This window comes from Lepidochelys olivacea, assembly GCF_965140295.1.
Source record: "Lepidochelys olivacea isolate rLepOli2 genome assembly, chromosome: 4".
In the NCBI taxonomy this organism is placed as follows: domain Eukaryota; kingdom Metazoa; phylum Chordata; order Testudines; family Cheloniidae; genus Lepidochelys; species Lepidochelys olivacea.
The window spans coordinates 21794461-21821072 of record NC_140414.1 but is presented as its reverse complement, the minus strand read 5'-3'; the positions used below and the strand labels follow the sequence as shown (position 1 = coordinate 21821072).

Genomic DNA, 26612 nt, shown 5'->3' with positions numbered 1-26612 from the left:
GGTGCTATGGTGATTGGGCTTATATAAGAATCTAGCTCAATAGATGATAGGACAACGTTTAGAAATCTTCAAGTTAGACAGTAATAGGCCAGTGGTTGTGCTGGTAACAAGAAAGTTGCATCTGTGATTTTTAAACTGTTGCAAAAAGCTGTATGAACAGTCTTAATTCAGTTTTAACCAGGCGTATTTCAGTTTAGCCTGAGTCAGTTAGGAAGTAACTGACAATAAGAGTGCCATGCATCTTTTCCCCTAGTTAACTAAATTGGTTTAAAAGCTGATTTAAGATAAAGGAGAGCAACTTGCTCATGTGGACAAAGTATATTGCAAGCTCTTCAGAGCTGGGATCCTGTTCTTTGCTTGGTCTGCGAGTTGTGTAGTGCACTTCTGGCACTAAATTGCATGCATAATAAATTACAGTAAGTCTTAGCTCAAACACAGTATTTAGTTACAAGACATGTTTTAATTTATAGCTGGAATTTTGGCCAGGACACAGGGCTAAAAGCTGAAATCTTTTTGAAATTATTGTTGAAAACACAAACATGGTACAGCCATAGTCAAGGCCCTTTTAGGGCCTCTCCTATATGGTACTCAGCCCCTCTTGCCCTCTGTGGGAGCTGAGAGTACTCAGCACCTTGCAGAATTGATCTTTCAGTTACCTTCCCTCTGCACAGCCATGTATGGCAGTGGAGTGTGAGACTTCACCTCTGACTGGTAATATGGGATTCAATGGCCACTGTTAACTGAACAAAGTGGCACAGAATATAGGGCAGGGGAATCCTGACTTTCAGATCATATTAATCGCCCCTTTCTAGTCCATCTGGGGGAGGAGATATCCACCCTTAAACCTTTCACTGGGTCTGGGCTGAATGTTGTCTGTCTGGTGACTCAGGTAGGTGTAATTGTGGAGGTAGGAGGCAAAAGGAAAGATTTCTAGGAAAAGTGAAGGTGAGCTGGTCACGGTGACTCCCGGGAACATTAGGAAGGAGGGTTCTTTTTTACTTGACATTAAATGGGGACACAGAGTTTACTAGAAACTTGGGTAAATTAAGGAAAAATAGGCAAGTTTTTTAATTTAAACATTTAAAATTGAAAAAGACCAAACCCTTAGAGCTTTCTAAAAAGCGTTGTTTCTCCTACTTGATTTATTTTGGTGACATCAGCCCCTGCTGACTCTTCTTTACTGTCACTTCTCTTCTTAAACACTGTTCTTTCTCTGCCCAGTGTCCTGCTGAATCTTTCTAAAATAAAGTTGATACTGTATGGAAGGGCTCTGCCCCTTCATTGCTTCCCCATAGCCTGGTCTGATCTCTGACTCCAGTGTCTGTCTCCTTTTTGCTACTGAATGTGCTACTGCCTCTAACTCGGTCTGTCTCCTCAGCTCCATCCCCCTTTCCTGTCCTCCCTTGCTCCTTGTTTCGCCCCCTACTTCTCTCTTGTCTCTTCTGCTGATAAGCATGTTTTTTATCCTTGTCAAAAAACTCATTTCGCCACTGAACCTGCCCTCACCAAGGTCCTGACAGCCTCCTCCCTGTATGTCATAGAGTCAAGTCTGTGTTCTATTCCTCTGAGTTTCTGTGCTGTTTTCAGTGCATATGGTCATTCAGTCTTCTTCCACTTTCTCCTGTTCCTCTGTTCTCTCCTGATTCTCTTGCAATCCTGTAGGCAGCGCCTTTACTGTTTCCTTAGATGAGGAGGAAAAGATAAGAAGGCAACAATCTTATAGTGACCCACAGTGTGTCGTCTTTCCTCTCCTCTTCTCTTTCTATGTCTACTCTCTCATTAGGCAACTTCATTCACTTCAGCAGTTTCAGGTACAACCTCTCGGCTCATGACTCTCAAATTTACTTCCGTAGCCTTGTCTTCCACCCCTCCAGCCAGCCTCAGACATCTCGGATGTTCTGACATCATTTTGAAATTCATCTCTCCCAGACAAACTTCTGCCTTTGCTCCAAATCCCTTTCCATCACCACAGACGTTCCCCCTGTTCTTCCCATTTTCCAGGGGGTTGTCGTCTGTGTCACCGTAGGGTCCTTTTTCTCATTCCTATTTTCTACCATGTCCGTTTCTCACTTTGCCACCAACTCGTTTCCTCTGTTAGGAAGGTCAGATAAGAAGTTGCCTTCCCAGGCAATGCTATTGCTCCTACATGATAGTCCAGCACAGTTTAGCCACCGTTGGCTAACTCTGAGAAGTTCTTCCCAGCTCTGTGTTTCGGAATTGCCTGAAAGTTTTCTGTTGCTGCATTGGCAAGCCCAGCCCACAACAGACTTAAGTTTTCTTATCAAACTGGGTTGTCAGACTCAACAAGTTTCAGGTTCTTCTCAGTGAAGCTATTTTAAGCTGAAGGGAAGATCATTTCTTCTATAAGGAATACACCATCTAGCACTAAATGGTTTTAACAGTGTTTAAAACATGTATTAACGACTTCATCAAAAACACTGTAAAAGTACTGAAAGATACAGAAATGTTTTTATGACTCACAGGGTCTACTTGGAAATGAAAGCCCAGCCTAATATTGCAGTAAGAAGAGTCCCTGTTTTTGTTTTGTTTTGTCCCTAAGTAACCTAGCAGAAAGGTTCAAAGTAATCCCCTGCTCAAGAAATAGCAGCCTGTATTTTACCAGGTGAGTTATTAGCGTATGCTTGGACTACCGCATTCACTGCAGTGGGGTTCCACTAATGTAAGTGATAGACTTTGGCTCACTGTTTAAATCATGTTTTTTTCCTCCAAGACATATTTCTTCCTTTGATGGGGCCAGTGTTTCTTCTGTTCTGTATCCTTACAGCATATTGAGTTCACTTTTATATCACAATGCAAATACATGCCTTTCTTACCATAAGCAATAATACAGATTTTCTTTCCATTTGAAATATTCACATATATATTCTATCCAATGTGATGGAGATAAATATGTCATTCACATTTGGCCACTTCATCTGCATCCTGCCCGCTATCTGTCTCCCACAGAACTACTGCTAATATTCCAAACCTCTGAGCAGCTCCAATCAGCTTCCATTTAAAAAAACACTGTTGAAGAAATAGTTCTTTCTTGTCCATAAAAACTACCATGGGTCTGAGGTTCAGGACGGGTAATAGCCAGTCCTGCGCTGACAGGTTTAAAGTAGATCTCCGAACTTATCTGAAGTAGAAAAGTCAAGTTATCAGAACTAGAGTAGATTTGTACCTTTTAGTAAGGAAAGATTTCCCAAATTTCCAGTGTCACAGCCTTCTTTTGATATATGGTATAACAGTGGTGGGCAACCTGTAGCCTGCCGGGGTAATCTGCTGGCCTGCTGCCAAACAGTTTGTTTACATTTGCACAGTGGCCGTATTTCGCCGTTCCCGGCCAATGGGAGTTGCAGGAAGTGGTGCGGGCCGCAGGGATGTGCTGGCCGCTGCTTCCCGCAGCTCCCATTGGCTGGGAACAGCGAACCACAGCCAATGGGAGCTGTGGGCACCTGTGCAAATGTTAACTAATTGTCTCGCAGCCCGCCAGCAGATTTCCCTAACTGGTCTCAGGTTGCCCACCACTGTGGTACAACCTTCATTTAATATTTTGTTTTACTTTTCCAATATTGAGAATTAGCAAATTATGTTTCAAGACATATCTAGGAGAGCTGGTTAAAATCACGAGACATGTTAGTGAAAATGTTCATGAATTTTTTTCCTCTTTCCCCCCCCCCCCATAAAAAAATTGGAATTAATATTTTTACCCAGTCCTATTATTTAGTACACATATGCCTATATTAATACCGTATATTCTCATTTTGTTTAGGTTCGTTGGGGTGATAAGGGGTCTACAGAAGAAGGTGCTAGGTTAGAAAAAGCCAAAAATGCTGTGGTGAAACTCCCAGACGAACCAGAAGAGCCCTTTCAAGCGAAACCTCCTAAACCCAAGGCTACCTCACAAGCTGCTCAGGAAAAGTGGTATACTCCAATTAAGGTAATCTTTTAATCTTTAAATGAATGTCACTTTGCTGTGTCTTTATATTAAAGGCCAGATTTTGCAGCCCTTACTCATATCGAGTAGTACCTTACTCCTCAAGTAATCACATTCAAGTAAATTGAACTATTTTGGAGTAAAGTACTACTCAGAGGGAGTAGAGGTGGCAGTATGTGGCCCTTAATTTTACACTTCATTATTCTGCACCAGATTCTGATACTCTTACTCACAATGAATTATCCCTTACACCAGGGATCGGCAACCTTTGGCACGCGGCCTGTCAGGGAAAGCCGCTGTGGGGCCAGGCTGGTTTGTTCATATGCAGCATCAGCAGGTTCAGCCAATCACAGCTCCCAGTGGCCACGGTTCACTGCTTCGGGCCAATGGGGGCTGCAGGAAGCAGTGCGAGCTGAGGGATGTGCTGACTGCCGCTTCCCGCAGCCCCCATTGCCCTGGAACGGCAAACCACGGCTAGTGGAAGCTGCAATTGGCTGAACCAGCGAATGCTGCATGTAAACAAATTGGCCCAGCCCGCCAGCAGCTTTCCCTGATGGGCCACGTGCCAAAGGTTGCCAATCTCTGCCTTACACCATGAGTAAGGCTAAGATTTAGTCACAGGCAGGCCTGCCGACAGAAATTCCGGGCCCCAGGGCCAGGGCCGTCCTGGGGGAGGGCTGGAGGGGGGGGGCTGGGCACTGCAGCTCTGGAGGGCCCTAGGACCAGTCCCACCAGCTGCTGCTGCTTGGGCCATCCTTGGGGTCAGCGGCTCCATTTGCTGCTCAGGCGATCCTTGGGGCCAGTTGCTCGGACCATCCTTGGGGTCAGCGTCTCCATTTGCTGCTCAGGCAGTCCTTGGGGCCAGTTGCTCGGGCAGTCCTGGGGTCAGCCACACTGGCCGCTGTAGTTGTGGAATTTCATGGGGGTCCCAGAAAGTCACGGAATCCATGACTTCCGTGACAGACTCACAGCCTTAACCATGAGTCCTGAAATCAATGGGACTACTCTTACAGTAAGGTACTACCAACGGAAGAGTATCAGATCATCCCCTTTTATTGATGTTTTTCACCATACATTTGTCATCTGATGGATTAAAAATCTAAAGCTGTTTGTTTACAGCTTGTAATAGTTTTTCTAAACAATTTGCTGCGTCCAAGATATTCCTGCGGGAAAAAAAGTGAAAAATAAATATAGGCACAGAGTCAACAAGAACAAGAGTCAAGTGCAGAAACCTGACTAAAATAAATGAAAGCAAAATAAATGGTTGATGCTAGTAATATTATTGAATAAAGAGATTTCCCTTTGGAGACTGCATGAACCGCCTCCAGCCCAACAGTAACCTTCTTCTCAAAAGCTGGATAGGAGTCTTTGGACATCTTTGATTAAAGTGTGTATAGGCAAATGTCCAGACAGAAAGCATCCAGGTCACATGGCGATTTAATTTAGATGCTCTGGTTTACATAGTAACATGCTTTGGCTGTAAAGTAAACAGAACTTTTCACCAATGCTAACCCCGGGGCACTGGCACGCAAAGCTTTCTTGATACTAGACTTAATTACAGCCCCACAGGGTTCTCAGCATGCATCGTTTCAGTACCGCATTCTCCTAGGGATTAAATAGACTGAAAAGCATATTCTGTAAAATCTGCACAACTTAAATATTTTAAAACATAAATGCTCAAGAAATAGAATGGTTTGGATTCATTTGTATCATGAGTACTATAAAGGGCAGAAAAACAATGCAATGCAAAACCATCAATAGTTTCTTTTTAGTACACTATGAAAATTACCTTTTCAGAAAAAAAAAAATCCAAGTACCCAAACCTACTGTACTATGTAAGAGAGTTCATGGACAAGTCAGGCAGGTTGATAGCTACCCATTTTTGTTGCAGAGCATCAGACTTAAAACTTTTCTTTCATTTTGAAAGACTCATCTGCCTTTCTAGTTATTGCTGGTACGCAAATGGGGAACATTTTTGAAACTGGTAATTTCACTTGAAACAGAACATACTTTTTAAATGGGTCAGCTGCAGTTAGCAAACAGAGAAATAAACCATACAAATGGCTAGTCAATCCTGCAAAATATCATCTGACCAGGTCATGTAACCTGGTGAATAATAATAATAAATAAAAATTAATAATTTATAATAGCAAATAGACATACAAGGGGTTCAGGTACCTTGCAGTCAACAATGCAACTGGGGCTCGAACCAGCAAGGAGCTGGGCAATGGGAGCTGAGGGTGCTCAGCGCCTTGCAGGACTGGACCATTGAAGAGCGGGTATAGCTCTCCAGGGACCTGGTGAACGGCCTGTTTAGCATCACTCTCAGTTAAGTAAAAAGCTGTTTAATAAAGAAGACTAAAGAAAAAGGTCATCTGAATAAAATAATGCATAAAAATACATAAACAAAAAGCAGTTTATCTTTGTTAGATTATCATGTTTTTTCTTTTAAGGCCTGCCTACAAACAGAAGTTGGGTTTACCGTAAATCAGTTTATAATCCCATCTTTAGTTCAACTAGTGCAACTCTGTGTATAGATGAGGTCACAGTCTTAGGGCTTGTCTACACAAGAGGTTATATATAATTATACCAGTATAGTTAAGCCACTATGGTTATACTGGTGTAACTCACCGTGTAGGAACTCTTATTCTAGAATAATATTGTTTTTCTCTGGTTTAGTTTAAACTACATCCAAAGTGACATAAACTAAACTGGAAATAGGCACTCTCATTATGGAATAAAAGTGTCCATATGGCAAGTGATACCGGTGTAATGCTTTAAATTCATACCTTACCTCACAGTAGTATAACTCCCATGTAGACAAGCCCTTATATTGGAAAAGCCCATAGCTTAGGGCTTGTCTACACTTAAAGCGCTGTGCTGCTGTAGCACTTCAGTGAAGATGCCACCTACGCCAACAGGAGGGAGTTCTCCCATTGGCGAAGGTACTCCACTTCCCTGAGAGGCAGTAGCTGTGTTGATGGGAAAATTCTCCCATCAACCTAGTGCTGTCTACACTGGGGGTTAGGTCGGTTTAACTGCGTCATTCAGGGGTGTGGATTTTTTGTACTCCTGAGCAATATAGTTACAGCAACCTAATTTCCTAGTGTAAACCAGGCCTTAGAATTTCCCACTCATTTGACACTTCGGGTATGTCTATACTACCCGCTGGTTCTGCAGGCAGCGATCGATCCAGCAGGGGTTGATTTATTGCGTCTAGTCTAGACGCGATAAATCAACCCCCAAGCATTCTCCCATCGACTCTTGTACTCCAGCGCCGCGAGAGGCGCAGGCAGAGTCAACGGGGGAGCGGCAGCAGTCGACTCACCCTCGTGAAGACACCTCAGTGAGTAGTTCTAAGTACGTCGACTTCAGCTACGTTATTCAAGTAGCTGAAGTTGCGTAACTTAGATCGATCCCCCCTCTGTGTAGTGGAGCCACCACTTAATCATTTGTCCCGGGCTCAGTTTGTTCCCATTAATTAGGATTTATGCTTATACTGTCCCACTTAAGCAGCACTCGTCATTCACTGGTATTAGGGGATTGTCTGCACACAGACTTGCACCAGTGTCATTAGACCGAAGCAAATTCTGGGTGGGCAATCTTATTTTGGTTTAAGGGGGCTTATTTCAGTTTAGCTTAAACCTTTTCCTATTTGGTTCATCTAAACTGAACTAATCAGGGCTTAAACCAAAATTAAAGTGTCCACACAGATTGCTGCACCCACTTAACTACACATGTTTAAAATCATACCTTAAGTTAAACCTGAACAACTCTGCACGTAGAAAAGTCCATGGCTAAATAAGCTCCCTGGAAGACAACACAGGACAGCAGCTATCTCAATTTAAATATGTCCCTGTTAATTGATATACACTGTAATGCTCAAAATCAACCTGCTCTATTGTTACAGGGTCGACTTGACGCACTGTGGGCTCTGTTGCGACGGCAGTATGACAGGGTATCTTTGATGCGACCACAGCAAGGAGATGAGGTTTGTGTGTGTGTGTGTGCATTTAGTGGTGGTGGAGGGAGAGAGGGAGTTGGTTCTATTTCATAACACCCCCTGGTGTATTTATTAAATTAAGCCTCTCGGCATAAATAAGAATGAACATTGATAATGCATTCCTCTTAGCTAAACCAAGTTGTACAATCACTTTATAGTATTAGTGTCTTCATTTTAAGGATGGAAACTGTAAGATTTGTAATTCAGCAGGTCAGATCATGACAGGGGCATAAGAGGATGGCTCTAGACTGTTCTCAATGGTAGCAGATGACAGAACGAGGAGTAATGGTCTCAAGTTGCAGTGGGGGAGGTTTAGATTGGATATTAGGAAAAACTTTTTCACTAAGAGGGTGGTGAAACACTGGAATGCGTTACCTAGGGAGGTGGTAGAATCTCCTTCCTTAGAGGTTTTTAAGGTCAGGCTTGACAAAGCCCTGGCTGGGATGATTTAACTGGGAATTGGTCCTGCTTGGAGCAGGGGGTTGGACTAGATGACCTTCTGGGGTCCCTTCCAACCCTGATATTCTATGATTCTATGATTCTATGGCACCATCCAGAAAACTCCTACTGAGGCAACAGGATATTCTTAATAAAGTGCTTTTGTATTTCATATATTGTGTCTCTGTAGACTGGTTAGAAGAACAGTCTTCATGTTCTTAACTCTTTGATTCTAAAGCCAAAACAAACTGATGAACAGAGAAACAAACAATCATTTAAAAGTAGTGCCATTAAAGAGATGCATCACCAGCCAAAACATGCTGCAGACCCTTGGTGTCCTGAAGCAGTTAATTAAAATGAAGAATGCTGTAAGTCTTTTGTCTGTCTTAAATGGGTGGTGTGGGGGGGAGATGGTGCAACTCCATTAATAGCAACACTCCCCAAACTTGTCGTGTGGGTGATTGATTTCTGGTCTCCATGTCCTAAAGAGAGTGTCACAAATCCATCTGATGTCTTTTTATGTTGGGATCTGTGACTTATCTTTAAGATATTTAATATTTCATTGAGCCATTATACTCCTTATTGGCTAGAAATCCGAGGAGGAGACTTAGAACAGGTTATTCCAGCTAAATGCAACAATAACTTATACTCAGTAAAGTTGCTCCAATGCACCTGTTAGAGGATACTCAGTGCACGTTTTTTATGACATCTTCCACTTACTGACCAAAGCATACCCCCCTTGGAGCTCTGCCAGCACAAATGCAGATTTGCTAATCCATTGAAATCCGTGGACCCACTCATTCAGACATGGGCAGAATTTGGCACAGAAACGCTATACTCTAGAAATATTCTCCCTTTCAAGAAAATAAATATCCTTTTATCATGTAAGCAGCAATACAAGCTGACAGTGCAAGTATGTTTTTCTCCATTAATTCCATATCTCCTTTCTTTTAACTTTAATTTGCCATAATTTTAAAACAGTTTATCTGTTCACTGACTTAGTAGAACTCTCATTCAGAAATTGATTTTATATATAGCAAAATTAGGGCTTTTTGGAAACTTATCTAAAACTTTTTTAATACATGTCCTTGATGCAGAATACAAATGTGCAACCTGCCTGTTGTTTAATACAAGCCCATTTATTATGCATTGTTATCAGTAGGCACTATTACTGATATTATTAGGTACTGTTCCTCAAGATACTTTGGGGATGTATCACTATCCTTGAGTAAAGAGTAGTGTGCACTGATACTGTTCCAGAAGCAGACCAGGTTCAGTCCCTGCTTCCTTGTTCCAGAGGGGAAATAATCTGCTCCAGGCCTTAACCAGCAGCAGATGATCAGATAGCAAGTGTGAAAAATTGGGATGGGTAATAGGTGCCTATACAAGACAAAGCCCCAAATTCCGGGACTGTCTCTATAAAACCGGGACATCTGGTCACCCTAGCCATTTTGTTCTGGTTTAGTTCACTGACTGGCACAAAATGGGAGTGGAATGGAGTCAAGGTTCTGCGCACTCCCTACCTCTGCCTGCCTTTCTGTGTGTCACAGGAAGCAGGAGCCCCAAGAAGCCCCACTCTTCCCTGCACTGCCACTTGTAAGGCAGGTAGTTCGCAAAGGGGAGAAAAGGGGAGAGGCTTATGTCCTCTTACTTTCTGCACAGGTGCATAGGACAAGACTTGCTCTAATTCAAGGAGCACCTTAGAAATATCTCTACATTAAAAATTGTACAGGGGCATGGATGCGTGACACTTTACAGGGAAATAAAGCTGAGAGGTCCTCATGCCGGGACTTTGCTGTCTACATTACTCATTACAGCAAAGGTTAACTATGAACCTGGCATAAATTCTGCACCAGAGAAGGGTCTGCCCCAAGGTGTAGGGCCAGAGCTCTGCAGTGCATTGAAGGTGAGGATGAATGTGGTAGAGAAGGAAGTGCAGGACCTGATGGTGATGCTGGAGGTGATATATAGTGTACACTAGAAGGGTGCAATGTGAAAATTAGGGAGGTCAGAAGCAAGAGGGTGCTGCATTCAAAGGCCAGGGCGTGAACCAATTTTTTTTTTTAATCTTTTTTTTTTCCTCATAAAAATGGATGGTATAGGATGGATTTTGGAACTATTCTAAATGGAAAAATGGCAAGATTTTGCTGGAATGGAGGCAGAGAGTGGTGGTGGAAGGAATAAAATGTGAGAGAGGAGAGTAGGAGGTGGGGATATCCTTTTTATAACAATGTACAGCTTTGTATATGAACATTTTCAATAGATTTACTGTGGTTGCAAGATTGTTACTGTTAGTGTGTTGGAAATCCGGTTAGGTATAGTAGATCCACATGGCAAACGTATGTGCCATATACAAAACCGGACAGTTTGACAGGTTTGAGAGGTGGGGGAGGGATATCTCAGTGGTTTGAGCACTGGCCTGCTAAACCCAAGGTTGCAAGTTCAATCCCTGAGGGGGCCATTTAGGGATCTGGGGCAAAAATTGGGGATTGGTCCTGCTTTGAGCGGGGGTTGGACTAGATGACCTCCTCAGGTCCCTTCCAACCCTGATATTCTATTATTCTAAATGCAGTATGAGAATAGAGGCACTGATAAAATAGTAACTGAACAGGCTGAAAATTATGAGTAATTTTGCCGCCAAAGTGGTTTTGCAGGTGTAAAAACGGGACTTTTGTAAAGTGCTGCTGCCATAGAAATAAGAAAACAAATTTTTGAACCAACAGGAAATGAGACTTCTATTTTGTATGAACTTGAGAAGGCAGTGACCAGTGTCTTCCTTTACAAGAAAGAGAGAGAGAGAGAGAGAGAGAGAGAGAATGAGAGAGAGGAAAAGATCTGGCTGAATTTCAATTGACTGAGAGAGGGGTAGAATTTATAATGCTGGATGAAGTCTTTGTCCTTGGGGTATGACCCGTGGCAACATAAGAACACAACTTCTGTCTGGCTATCCACATGTTTTATACCCCGGAAAAAAAAATCCTTTTATTTATTCATAGATTGTTCAGTGCATATCTGCACTGTATACCTCTTGTGAGTTCAAGTCAGTAAACAAACCAACTGTCTCTCACACACATACTGGAAGCACTGTCATGCTAAATAGCAGGCCAAACAAATGTTTTTCTTTTATTGCTTAGAAACCTGGTAGTTCTCATTTGCAGGAGAATTCACTGCTGAATTCAAGTCCTTGATCACGTAATTCAAGTTTAGGCATGAAGTATCAAAGCAGAGAGAGCTTTCTTCTCCATCCCACTCCCTCCCTGCACCCTCCACGCTTCTTCTCTTTCCTACAAGCCAGCTAATGCCGAGGGTGGCCCAGTTTGAGGGCCGCACACAGTCAAATCAAGAGGCTTTGATTTGTGGATGGAACTCCTTAGAGTCATAAATTTTTCAACTGGCAATCCACAAGGTTAGGGAAGCTTGTCCAGGTGTGAGCTAGCAGGTTGTCGCCGACATCTGTTTAGAGCATAGACACAGGTCCTCACCAGCCTGCAGTGAGGCTGCTGGATTGTCAGCAGATGTAGTTAAGAGTGGCAGAACAGTTTTGGTCTCACATTTGCCGCCTGGGGGGCTGAAACACTAAAGGTAGAGTGGGGGTGGACACAGCTGCGCTCCCAAACATGCCTCAGGCACAAATAAAGAGATCTAATATAGTTTGACTCTGTTGTGGTGGGGAAACGAGGGCAGAGAGCCACTTCAGAGACAACTTAACGCGGCAACATCTGCTGCCAAGTTTCCAGGGAGTGACAGGGGACAGCAGGTACAGATCGAAGTCCCCATGTAAACAGCCTCCATTAAGCCATGGACTCTTTTGAAGGGGTTCCATCAAACAGGCTAGAGTCCGCAGCTGGAGTTTGTTTTGTTTTCAAAGCCCTGTTTTGTTCTGTGCACTAACAAGGTAATTTATAAATGATGCATTACCATGCATTCATACTTCAATACTTTTGGGGTTGCTCCATAAACCAGTTAACTGTCAGAAAAGTGTCTTGGCTTTAATTGAGGTTATGTTAACCTTCAGACCACATCTCCACACTCTCAGCCACACAGCAGAGCTGAGTTTGTATTCTGTAACAGAGACGCCTCGTAGCACCGTTGTAAAGGGGGGATGTCTGCCATTGTCTCTGTTGTGAAACTCCTGTTTTGTGGGGTTCATTATTGCATCTGACAAGAAACTCGGCACAGGTTTGCACTGTGGCTAAACAAGGTCTAAATTGTTCTAAGTTTTTTTTTTTGTTTGTTTTGTTTTTTTAAAAAGGCAAAATAAAATTGTTCGTTTTCAAATGCTCCAAATGACCGTGCTGATTTGCAAAATTTGATACTCATTGAGCTTCTGAGCCTGCAAACACTTCTTGTGCTCATGAATAACTCTAGGTATGTGAATAGTTCCATTGAACTCAATGGGTTTATTCATGTGCTTATGATTGAGCAACCATATGCATAATGTTTGCAGGATCGGGGCATAAAAATGTATGTAAAATAAATAAATAATACTATTGATGGGCTTGATGAAAGCCGTTACTTTTATTGGGGAATTCTTCTTAAAAAAACAATAGTACAGTATGTCCTAGAACGTATGATACTTTCACCCTCTTTAAAAAAGTGATTTTTTTATAATAAAAGGTAATGTGCATGCAAATTGCATAGAACAAGAATACATGATAAAAGCTAAAGAAGTAATACCAATATGGCTGCTAATGTATTTTTTTCATGATAGCATTATTTTGTAAGCAACTATCCAAGCAAATAAATCATAGTCCATAGAAAAACTGTTAAAGTAACCTAGCTTTACTGCTATGAGCAGTTCCATTGAAACACTTTTTCAAGTATATGCTCCATGGGGCAGGGACTTTACCTCCCTTTGCACTTGTTTATCACGTAGCAAATTGTGGTTGTTACAGGAAGCAAATTCTAAGTAGTAATTAGTCAGAAGATTGTGCCATCAATTTTTGAGCAGAAATCCCCTTTGGTATTTATAGAGATTTTTGGCTTAAAAACTGATCGTAGGGTAGCTAGTGTTAGTAAGATTGGGCTATAAGTGTATCTTGTATAAGAGAAACCCCATGATTTTGAGCCAGACTAATCACAGATTTTTTGCAGGCAATATACATCACTGTTTTCCTCCCCTTCAATCTCTTATTGAAACATGAGAGGCAGAGAAAGTTAGCAAGATGATTCATTTTAAAATAAATTTGAAATGTCAGATGATTACGTTTACCAGTTATATTTACACATATAAAAATTGTATTTAGCTGGATGGATCATTTCTTCTGATGCGGCCGATTACCATAAGTTATAGCATCTTTGGAAGCTGCATGCCACAGTGTACTTGAGTCCTACATTAAACCTGCCTTAAAATGTGTGACTATTTTGACCAGGACTTTTAGTTTCTGCAGAGTTTTAAGATAATAAATTGGAGAGTATTATTTTGAGTAAACTTGCTGTAGAGAGAGGCTTGTGTTTGCATTTGGAATTCTTTAAGGATCATCATATTTCACTATAGGATATTTGTGTATTAGGGTCATAGCCCGGTCCTGGTGTGTTTGTGGCATGGAGCCTAAGTAGACCTGTGTAGTCAAGTTGGACTGTATGGTCTCAGAGGCCTCTTCATATCCTGAGGGGTTGTCCTCACTCAAAGGTGGACTTGTAAGGGTTTTGTGAGCTTCTTACTCTCTCCCCACCCCAGCGAGGACTTCACAAGGACAAATTCGGAGTGGCAATATAAGTAAGTGGCAATATAAGTTGCACCTTGATTGGTATAAGCCAGTGGAAATGATGGAAGTAAGTAGACCAATTTACTCTTAGCTCTGCCAATTGACCCATAGGCGCCTTCTGTGCCACTTACGCCACCTCCGAATTCGGCCCCCAGAAGCTTACCACAAGGCTGTGGCAGATGCTGTTGAAGAGGCTGCGTGTATGTGTCGTGCCTCCCTGAAGTCTGGGAGCTGTGGTTGACTCACAGCAAGTGGTGTTGTGGAAATTTAAAAAGACTGTGCACCCTACGACAATTCTCTGCTGACAACTCTGACGTGGAACTATTAGCCAGGTGAGGGGAGTGGCCAAGAAACCAATTATTCCCCTTCAAAGGTGGTCAGGGTGTTAGGGGAAGCAGTTCCTCCCCAAGAAACCTATCTCCATGCCAGTAAAAAGAGAGTCCTTTCTTCCACTCAGCCCACGGCAACTCCGCAAGGTAACAGCAACTGCCTGCACATTGTTACTCTGGTGTATGGCTGTGTGCGTGTATATATGTACTTGCATTGGCGTTCCACTATCTTCACGTTCAGCAAATATCAGGATGTTTTTTCCTCTGTATGGTATAGTAAGCTGCAGGCTCTGGTCTAGGCTCCTATTAGTCCTAGATGCACTAATTTTAGTAACTCATTAATGAATATTCAGTGCCTACTAGTATCATAACGGATTGTTCCACATGATGATGTAACTTCATGGGCCTACAGCCAGTCCATCATCATACATTACAGGGGTGCCACTGAGTCTGCCTGCGTTCCCATTACAAGCCTAGTTTTTCAGGGAAGAGGGTATTTTCTTGATTCACTCATGAATATTTCTGTTAGTATTGAGGGATTCAAACCAGGAACAAGGGTTGGAAGCAGCAGGCTTGTTACTTTATTCTTGTCTTTTAAAAAAATTAAACATCTTGACTATTTTTATGACATCGGTATACAAAATAAGAGTTTGGCTGTTTGGGTTTGGCTTGTATTATTTTTACATGGTTACAATTCAAAATGTTATGCGTCATGTAGATGAGCTCACAAAGATTAAAAGAACAGTGTAATCGTCGTCAGAAAATTGTTATTGTTTCCTGAGTAATTTAAAAAAATAGTTTACGCAAATTATTTTTTTTCTTCTACATCAAACCAAGCCCAGCAGCATTTTCAGATGTGATACTGACAGAGGGTCAGATCCTGCCCCATTGAATTCAACGGGCATTTTGAAGCCCAGGATGGCTCTGCCACTGATTTTTACATAAGGTGGAGATCTGATTTGATTTCGTGAAACATGGAAAGGATTATGTTTAAAAAGTGAGATTTTAAAAAGAATTTTAAATATTCCTTTCTGTATTTAACAAAGTCTATATGTATTTTGAATTTCTGGAATCTCTGTATTGGCATGGGAGTGCAAAAAGAATGATATGCGTGGGGTGAAAATGCATCGCTTTCCTGTACATGTTTTCTGTCAATTTGGGGACCCTCTGGCAAAATATCACAGTTTAAGGCTCTCACATTTTTTAGTGGGAGCCGTGCATGCAGACTGAAGAGCAAAATTTGGGCCTAAGCTTTTTCTGAAATTTCAGCAGACTAGAAGCTCATTTAAAAATCTCTAGGTGCTCCTGTTCAGTTCTCAGGAAAGTGGAAGGAAATGTTTCAAGAAAGTGGAAGTAAAACTAGCTTAGTGCATTCTTCTGAAACTCCCCTAGTATTTCCGATTTAAATTCTGAAGCTGTGGTCAAATCTAAAATAGTGTGTAAGGCACAGGACTAGAATTCAGGGTTCCTTTCCTGGCCCATGCCTTTAGACAAGTCACATCACCTCTCTGTACCTCAGTCCCCCATCTGTAAAGTGGAAATAACAATACTTCCCTCCTTTGCAAAGCACTTCGCGAACAATAGATTGAAAATGCTAACTATGAGCTAGGCGTCATTATGGATTATTAGTTGTTGACATGTGTCATCTGTTTAGGGTTATGTTTTATTTTCGGGGAGGCAACGTTCAGTAACTGGTGCATCTAAACAGTAACAGTTTCTCAGCAGAGAACTCGGCAGCAGTGTAAATTGTATTGCCCCGTAGCAGTTTTTAAAAATATTGTAGCCTAGAGGCTCCAGTCCTATCAGGTGCTGAGTGTCCACCTCTCCCACTAAAATCGGCATCAGGAAAAAGGACCCTTGTGAGATTGGCCTATAATACATCATTCTGGGAATATAAGGATCATAATTTCTCAGCTGTCAGTCAATGAAGGATGTGATAGGTGCTTTTAATGCAGTGGTCTCTATTAAAAGCCAACATTTGTTAATGAACACTAGTTATTTCTTTAACTTGCAGGAAACTGAGTCATTTCAAACACAGCTACATGATAACTGTTGGCATATCCTGTCATTTTACTGATGATTACTGCATCTGTGCTTAAAATCAGCATTTAGGAGTCATCTGGAAGAGTAGGCTGAAAAATTGACCTGAAATAAAGAGACGTGTACATTTTGATGGTCACTACAGTTTTGAAATGTTTGTCTGGTGAGCCCATACAATAAAAATGGGGAATCCTGCTGGAACAGTCCTTGGGCAGGCCTTTGAAATCAGAGTGGACTTTTACATGTAACCACCGTAGATAGGCTTTTATAGCTTTTATTAAGAGTACAGCGAGTTACATCTTAAAACACACAAAGGTCTCAAAGATGCTTTCCTCCCACAGCATGAGATGTGTCCTCTGAATGCGTTAAGGTTTTTATTTTTAATTGGCCTAGAGTTGCCATGCTACCACAAAGTGTGGAGCCAGAGCCATTCTTGCTGTCTTCATTAGTTTACAAACCACTATGGGGAAGCTGAGCATTTTAGGCCATTTAGCACATAGAGCTTGATGAGTATCAGGGCCACGCTTGCTGTGCGGAATGCATAGGGATAATGCCTATTAAGGAAGATAAAGTCAATCTTTTCTGGGTGCAGTGTGAATTGGTTACAGTTACAGCTGTCACTTGCTGTCTCAGCTGCCATGAAGAGCATGACAGTGGTGTTTTTTTTTTATAAGGTTGAGCTATATGAAGAAATGAACATTTTATTTTCAATTTGGTTTTTCCAATAATTTGTTTGTTTTTAAAAAAATTCACATTTGCTTATTTGATTTCTTTAAAACACCTTTGTATGGAAGTAGATGGAAACAGAACAGTTATATTTAATCAGTCTTCCAGGATTGAAGAGCATGCAGTACATATCTAACCAAGCTCAATCATAAAATGCAAACCCCAACTCCTGCACAGCTATTATGTACTGTGGGGGCTGACGTGGTTTATGTTAATGCTGAGTATCTCATTAGTCCAGTTTACGGAAGGGCTGACTACCCTCAAGAAACAGCAAGTAGAAAGCTGACAGTTTAATTCAGTTGCTGCTCTCCAGAAGAGACGTGACAGCTTTAACTGTCTTGTGCGCCCAGATTTATGAACTAGTCCTACGCTCTTAACCAGATTAGTTCCTTTTCCATTAACTGCTGAAAGTAGGGCAGCTGTCCAAGCGGCTGGTTGTAAATTCGATAATGGCGGCTGTGTTAATCTGTAGGCTTTTCAGATGGAGAAGGCAGCAGATAACAGGATTAAAGTTTCACGACCTGGGGTTTTCACAGCCCGAGATGGGGGCATAGGGGGATAGAGAATGACTTCTGTCATTAATCTTAATTGATTGCCAAGAGGTTTTAATTGAGGTTATTAATTAGGAAGAGCCTTAACACACTGTCTACACATGAGCATCAGATGCTCCTTTGTGAAATATGGCTATATTGCACATATACATACACATATCGTATTTCTGTATGAAATATGTATGTGTGTGTACAGAGAGAGAGAGAGATGTATTTGTCTGTAAATATGTATATAAGCATCAGGAGTTTTTTGTGAAATATGATATTGATACACACACCCATATTTCTGAATGATATATGTATATCTATAGATAGATAGATAGATGTACCTGTGCATATGTCTATGGGCCTCTGTTGCTCTTTTATGAAGTATGGGGATTTATATAAATATCTATCTTATGTGTAGATGTATAAATCCCTGTATTTCACCAAAGAGAAGCTCATATCCATCTGTATCTGTAGGTAAACAGACACCCATACATATTTCAAACAGAAATGTTTTCATTTGCATCTTTCTTAATGTCTTTGAGCTAATATTTACCTGTTCGGTTCATTCCCTCTGGGGCACCTGGCATTGGCCACTGTCAGAAAACAGGATACTAGGCTAGATAGACCTTTGGCCTGACCCAATATGGCTGTTCTTATGTTCCTAATATTCAATCCTTCACTTTTTTTTTAACAAGTTACTGTAGGACAGTTAGGATAGATAGACAAATAACAGTACATCCTGGTACAGTCCTGGTTAGGGCAACAGTAATAAATTTCAGTAATGTTGTTTTCATCTTTACCAAAATACTGTACACCAGAGGAAATATTAAATTAGGGATTGAGCATATAAATTAGGCAAGAGGAGAAAGTGCTGTTATGAAGTCTCAGCATTTGGGTTTCATTTAGATTCAGACCACGTTAGAAATGTCTCCAGGCTGAAGGTCCTTCGTGTCCAAACTGAGCTGTGAACTGATGCGGCCTTCTTCTGGTGAACCATGTTACCCTCCACTGCAGTTCGTGTACTTCCTGCTTTGGCGAGCCAGGAGAATCCCTGTTTGTTGATGAGCGCGCCAGGCGGTCTTATCATGCCATCATCCAGTTGCTGTGCCATAGGTGATCTATATCTGCTTTTGTTAGTGAGCCCAGGAAATCCTCCTCACTGGTTGGTGGAAGGTGAGATTGGGAGTGCAGCTACTCACAGTTCGATCTCCAAGTAGGGCATGATTTCTTTCACTTTCTCACTACCTTGGATAAAATGGCTGTAGCACCTCTACCCCTTGCTTACAGCCTGTCTCTTCCCCTTTAGTCACAAAGTGAAGACAATATTCATGGGCCAGACATATGAAGTAGAAGATGAAAACCTTTGCAATGATGCTGTAAGAAAAGTAGACACCAGAACTCAATGATGGTTTTTTACAAACATTCACTCAGATTTAAATATGAATATGCTTTGGTCATGATGTCGCCCCTTTTGTTTTCACTTTCTGTGAACGTTTTAATGACCTAGCTTTATTTGATGGAATTAACACACGAAGCAGTTTTCAGCTTTCATGCTCAAATAATTGCACTGGAAGTAGTGGGATGGGACATTTCTCAACACACCTGGAAGAGGAGGTTCCCCAAACCCTTCAACACAGCCCTGGCATAGGGACAATTAAGAGAATCAGACGATCTGATGGCATCTTAGCAACTAGGACTGCATATGGATCCACAAGTACTTTGTGCCAACAAGCAACAGGATGCTAGAAATTTGTTGGTCAGCAAATGCAGTGTATTTGGGATGGGACATGGTTTGACAAAGCAGTGGGAAAGGAAAGGGTGTGGTTCAAGATTCCCTTATTAATTGGGCATTGTGTCAAGCCCTAGTGCCCTGGCAAAAAAAAAAAAGAGAGACAATTACGGCACTGATTCAGCAAAATATTTATTCATGTTTTTGATTCTAAGCAGGTGGTTAGTCCCATCAACTTCAATGAATGTAGCAGGAGAAAATTACATTTAAACTCTGTTCCCAGCCCATCAGCTTTAGCTACCATTCTTCCTCCTAGGATAAGACCTGTATGGGACAGAAAATAAAAGTTTTTAAATATCAGAAATGTCCGTAATAAAATATATTTTAGCAGTTGCCAACAGTGTGATAAAATGTTTGGTGAGACTTGGCATATGAGATCTTCACCTGGACATGCTGTTTTGACGTATGCATACCGTTGAAAGTATTATTACTGTTAATACTAAATAATACTACGGTTCCTTACACTGGGACTGTGCCGAGCACTGTGTAAACACAGAAGAGAAGATATTCCCTCCCTTGAAGAGTTTACAGTCTATGGACCCAGCCCTGCAGAGAGTTGCAGATCAGTAATTTTAGGCACACGAATAGTCCCATTGGGATTAATCCTGAACCATTAAAATTAATGGCTGTGGGGGGGGAGGGGCAGAAAGAGGGGTGAAGATTCATTGTCTTGAATGCGAGCAGGACCAAGCTCATTGAGTTCAATAGATTATGCCCAGTTCTTTTCAGGATCAGGCACAAATGGACAAACAGTTGGGGATGGGAGGTAACCTACAAACAAATGTACATGGTGGTTGTATGTTGCAGGTGGACAGTTTAAAAAAAAAAAGTGAAATTCATCACTTCTTTTTATTCCGCTACTGTGATTCAAAATGATGTTCTTATTTTTACAGATTAACGTCTGCATGCCCATAGTCCATAATGAGCTATGGATTCATTGAGAATTAGCAAAAAATTAAACAGGTGATTTATTAGCACTCTGTACTAACAGCTTAAGAATTCATTTTTGGGACTCCCTCAGAAAATCTCTCTCTTAAATCTACCAGGGATGGTAAGGGCTTTTTGGTTTGGTTTAGTTTGTTTTTGTGAAAAGGGAAATTGCTATATAATAAAAGAATATATGATTGTGGCATAAAATGTCAAAACCCAGTAGGGTTTTACGTTCAAGCTGTCATCCCATAACTCAGAACGTTGTGCTATTATTTATTGTTTTTGCCCAACAGTGTGACACAATGGAGTGTTGTCAGCCTAAACATTTCAACACTGAATGTGCTGCCTTTCGATGGTTTATGTCTTAACCTTACTGCAATTTAAACATAGGTTTAAAAAATTAATTCAATTACAGATAATAGTGTATTAATGCTGCTTTCTGTCACTAAGTATATATGGCTCTAATCCTTTTGGGTCATTCTGAAATGAATTTTGCAACTTCTACTAACTCTGGTGGACAAATGCTAAATGAAAATCAATCACTTTAATTTAAAATAGCTAAACACGCTGTCTTTATTAAATTGCCTTTGTCAGACAGCTAACCGGATGACAAGTAACAGTTTGACTGACCTCTAGCCTTTAAATGTTTTTAACATAACGCTCTGAGGATAGTGGTTTCATTATTATAGTATTCCTTGTATTCTAGGATTCAATATTTCTGGTTCACACATTGGAATCACTTTTCTTTTGATCCACATAGATGTACATTTCGCTCTACGTTTCTCTTCCATAATGTTATCATATTTTTATTATTTACTTTACTAACACAAGGCCTATAATTTACATCAATTTGACTATTATTTAAGAGGTATAGAATTTTTAGCTATTTCTTGGGATCTGCTAGTGACAGTTCCCTCCACTGGAGAGGAAAAAGGTTAGAATACATTTTAACCTTTTTAAATATAAAATTCCTTGCTAGATGCAAATATTACTGAACGATCAGAAAAGGGTAAATGCAGGTAGGAAATACAAGGTAGCAATAGATAATTTTATATTACGCTGTGCCAAAGGAGATGAGAGTATTTTATGTTGTGTTATAGTACAACATAAAACCTGCAAAAAGTTGGAAAGGGTTGTAAAATGATGGGCAGATATCTTTTAGGAACTTTTTAGAAAATGATCCCAAAGGAATGTTGGTTGATGTTTTAAGGTTGAGGTTTTCATAAGAACCTGATGGAGTTAGGCAACCATTGAAATTCAGTGGGGAGTTGAACTCCAGGCTGTCTCCCTTAAGCTCCATTGGAAATCCCAGCATCAGTGCCCCAACTAGTGGATATGGCATCATTGTCTTTGTGAAGTTGCAACAAAGGACAGTTAGATTCTGATCTACAGAAAACCAAAATACATGGTCACGTGAATGTGTGCTGTGTTCAGAGTCCGTATCCGAGTATTTTCATTACTTATTACTGTACACATTCTTATTCAGGCATGGTTCGGAAGACACTTAAATACATGCTTAAGACCATCCTTACTCAGCTCCAATGGGACGTCTGAGGGAGTTAAGAATGTGTTTAAGTGATTTCCTGAATTGGTACGCTTCCCTGTTCAAGCCTTGTATTCTTACTCGGTCCAAATCAATTCAGTCAATGGCGTTTTGCCCGACTAAGGCCTGAGTCCAGCTTTCATCTCAGTGTTTCTAATGTCCGAAAGATCAAATTATGTAATGCACGGAGGCGTGGCACTGGCTGGAGATCTGTGGCCGTGGCCTCAATGAGTTTGTGTAGCCTGAGAAGAATCACCTTCACTGTGGGTAGCTGGTAGCGGGTCTCTGTGGTTAACAGTCCTCCGCAGAGGGTTTGTGTGCCTCTGACAGTGCCCTTCCAGCTGCCTGGGAGAGGGACAGAGCTTCGCTCAGCACATCTTTCCCTGCATCCCCCTCCCTCCCCCCCATGCAATCCATAGGTGATGGGTAAGGACACAGAGATCCTTCTCTCCTGACTTCCCAGCTATCGCTACTTACAAAGGCCCGTGATGTTAGTAGTTCTGAGGTACTTAGTTTCCTCCTTCCGCAGCAGCTCTGTGGGGATTACGACGGCTCCTCTGAGGCCTGTACAATGGGAAAGGAAAAGGGCAGTAATACATGGAGCGTTGCATGGGGAAAGGAGTGATGGTGGCAGGAAGTCCATTTGTATGTGCTCCTGAGTGGATCCATGGGCCACCAAGCTCTTTCGCATCCCCTTCTGCCCTGGCCCCAACAATCTCTTCAAGGTCCTAGAGCTGGCACACGGACGAATTAGATGTTAACAAAACATGCTTCTCAGTCCCATATGAGAATTTAGTCCTGACGGTTTGTCTTTCCTAGCAAACCCGACCTCCGTCAACATAACACATTATAACAGGTCTCTAAACCAAAGTATCCTGTGCCTCAAAGCTAAAAACTGAAACTTACTAAAATAAATGGACTCTGTGCTTTGGGGCACATAATAATTTCAGGAACACTTGCTTTTATCTCCCGGTGCCTGCCTTCCTTGTCACTCACACTCACCATGCCCATCAGTAATTCAGAGGGCATTAGTTATTATCATGATAGTATTGAGTTCATTGGCCAGCTTGAGTCTCTGACTAATATTTTGGTTCCTCTTTAGCCGGAAATACTTGCAGGTTATTTTATTTGATTCCACAGATGAATGTTTCTGTTTGCTAGTAGCCACTTCACATCTCAGGCAGTTAATGGAAATGACCTTCTATTTGTGCAACTATTTTCATATTGATATTCGAAGTTGTGTCTAGCAGCCAAGCATCATTAGTAGACATCAGTTGCTTTTGATAATGTGACATGAATGCACCTAAGCAGATGGACAGAGATCATATGTGACTAATGAACTTGATGGTGCGTTTTATTAAGGGTCTGACGGCAACTAAATATGTTGTGTCCCCCTCGTCCTCATGTAAAAATTAGTAACGAACGTTGCAATGGAAGATTTTAAAGAGGCAGTATGCTATTGATTTATGGTTATGTGAAGGCTGTTGATCTCAGAATCTTTTGATCTCACGGCTTTTCTTTAAAAGGAGCCAATGAACACAATGGGAGAAATACTTTCTCACATTTAATTGCAAAGGAACCATTCAGACAGTAAGGTACTACTCAAAAAGAGTAAAGGTGATAGAATTTGGCCCAGTGCTGATACTGTGGTTCTATCCTCTGATCCCCACACCCTTGACATTAAAAAAAAAAAAATAAATGGCCTGATTTTCATCAAGTTTTGTGACGCACGTTCATGCAAATGTATGCATGTTTAGCGAGAACAAATCCATGGTTTGCCTGCGCACTTGGCTCGATAGCCACCTGTCTGTCAGATACTAACGTGCACACACAATTGTGTACACATACAACCTGCACAAAGGGAGTGTAGTTCAGTGTCTCCTTCTAGTGGCTGATCCACATCACCGATGAACGAGTCAGCTGCAGCTGCCAGGTATGGGACTTAGTCCGTGAGCTCAAGCATTAAAGGCTCATGGTTTTAACCCTGAAAATCCTGGGTTGGTACACCTCCGTTGGCCCCGGTGGAGTTGGTTATACACCTATGAAAGGCACTGAAAACAAAATCCCAGGGTTTGATTCCCCCCTGCAACTCATTTGTCTGCTTTCATGCCCAGCTTCCACCGCAAAGATTTATAGTTCTGCATCAGTTCTCCGGGGACCTAACTCTGAGCGGATCAAGGGAATTGCAGCTGCTGAGCACTTTTGAGGGTCAGCCCCAAACCACTGAACAGCATAAAGCCACCAAACATGAAATAATGGTGTTTTCTGTATTACAATTTAAGATCCTGCCAATTAAAAATTTACCAGCTGAATAAAAGCAAACTGATCAGTTTTTGCCTGAGAGGTAAATACTATGTGTGTGGGGGAGGGGGACACTCTGTAAAACCTCCCATCTCTTTGGTTTGATTGTGGCCAGTAAAGTTTGTAAATATTTTTTTTGCGGGGGGAGAGGGGGGAATTAAATGAAATTGTGGAGTGGAGGCCAATGGCAAATGAGTGTTTAGGGTGAGGCAGGCCCATTAAGAGAAGTCTGGTAAGAGTTTTGGTAACGCTTGTATATTTTTCAATTGTGCGGGGATTTAGAGTTGATAAAGGTGGTTAAAAGCTTGATTTTTCAAAGAAGGCAACTCCCATTGAATTGGGGGCACCTAGCTGTCTTAGACTCCCAGCCTAAATAGAGCATTAAAACCAACCCTACTAAAAATATCATCCAGTTATTTGCATCTGTTAAAGAACTGGCAGCTGTTATAAGACACTCATTTAGTAATGCCTGCTTACCTGATTTACTGCATATATTTTCACTTAAAAATCTGTTTCCAAACTAGTTCTCGTCATCACGTTTTAGGTATCAGTGAGATATATTTGAAGTTTGCCATTTCTCCTGTCTTACTTGAGATGTTGCAATGAGCTATGAAGCAACTGATTCTGCCTGTCAGCCTTCCTCCTAGATCCAACAAAACAAAGGGGACTTGACGCAGTCTTCAAACAAACAGAAAGATCTATTTTAGTTTACAGCACCTGCTTAGCAGTGCTAATAAGAACTGAGATGGTAGGTGGGGAGGATGTGGGGTATGGAAGATGGGGACAAGGAAACTAAGCAGGAGAGTAAGAGTAAGGGTCCATTCCTGTGTTCTCCTATGACTGCAGGATTGTGTCCTTAATTTTTAAAGACCAGGATTACATATTCCCTTTTTGCAATCAGCAATAGTTATGGTTTAGTGAAATTTTGTGACTACTGCACTGAAGAGTACCTAAAATTCAGCTTTAATATATTTAAATAGTATCCTAAAGAAATGAACTGAAAGAAATAGCTACAATTCCTAGTTGTCTAATGTTAGTTTTCTATGTTGTCATACATTAAAGACCTAATCCAGGGCAGAATTAGGCATGTACCTAAAATTGTACATGGTGAGGAGTGCTCCAGGCCACTCACTGTACAAATAGTTGTACTCATGCATAATTCGGGGCAAGACTGGGGACTGGAGGTCAAACACTGACGGTTTTTTTTCATGCAAAACCCTCAATGACTATAAGAGTTTTTTGTCTGGATAAAATCTGGGGAAAATTAGAATCATAGAATATCAGGGTTGGAAGGGACCTCAGGAGGTCATCTAGTCCAACCCCCTGCTCAAAGCATGGCCGATCTCCAACTAAATCCTCCCAGCCAGGGCTTTGTCAAGCCTGACCTTAAAAACCTCTAAGGAAGGAGATTCCACCACCTCCCTAGGTAACGCATTCCAGTGTTTCACCACCCTCCTAGTGAAATTAAGGAAAGATTTCAGGATTTGGGTCTAAAGAGAAAAGCCGTACTGTAACAGGATAAAACAGGGATGCCAAATCACTGAAGCAGTGCTCTTTCATTTGAAAGATTGCTCTTTATTGCCACACATAGACTAGAAATTCTTTGGGGCAGAACCGGCCGTTTTTGTTCCGTGTTTGTACACCAGCTACCACAGGGGGGTCCTGGCCCATGACTGTGCCTTCTAGGTGCTGTGATAATACAAATAAGTATTAATAATAATATTAGTACTTTTCCACAAACATAATTAAAAGTACAGGTATTTGGCCTGAATCTGCAACTCTTACTCTTACAAGTCATTCTTACATATGTGAAATTTTTGGGAGTTTTGGTGAGTGAAGATTGCTGTCTTGAGCCAGGGTTGCAGGACTGGGTCCCTTATTTTAACATTTGAGCTGTATTTTGGACCATTACTTCCGAATGGCAGATTTGTTTATAGGGGCAAATGATCATGAAAGTTGGAGTGAGTTGGCTCATTACTATAGAGCATTGTGGATTTTTAAAAATGTCTTTTAATGTTTCATCTCTTAATGGTAGCGCATCATTCCTCAATTCATAAAATGAGCTCCATTAAAATTATTTATTACTAAAGGAAAAGATGAGCATGCAAACCATTCCACGTGATGTCATAATGCACAGCATAAAATGACAGAACATTTGTGAAGGGCAGTATTATTTATCAGTTGCTAAGCACGAGAGAACAGTGCTGCTTACTGCAGGCTCATGTCACTGTGTTATGGTGGACTCCAAAGCCTGCCACACGTGGTAATTACTGTCAGCAGTGACTACTGTAGTGGAATATGTGGGGGGAGATCCTGAGCTAGTGTA

General features: G+C 41.4%; 1 protein-coding gene across 3 annotated transcripts in view; it reads left to right on the top strand.

The window, feature by feature from the left end:
- Positions 1–26612, top strand: part of ANTXR2 (ANTXR cell adhesion molecule 2) — a 173594-nt gene that overhangs the window by 94158 nt on the left and 52824 nt on the right. For all 3 annotated transcript variants that reach the window (XM_084627183.1, XM_084627184.1, XM_084627182.1), the window contains 2 exons: positions 3776–3943; positions 7851–7931. In XM_084627183.1, coding sequence (XP_084483309.1) covers positions 3776–3943; positions 7851–7931 — 249 coding nt within the window. The remainder of the gene's footprint in view (positions 1–3775; positions 3944–7850; positions 7932–26612) is intronic.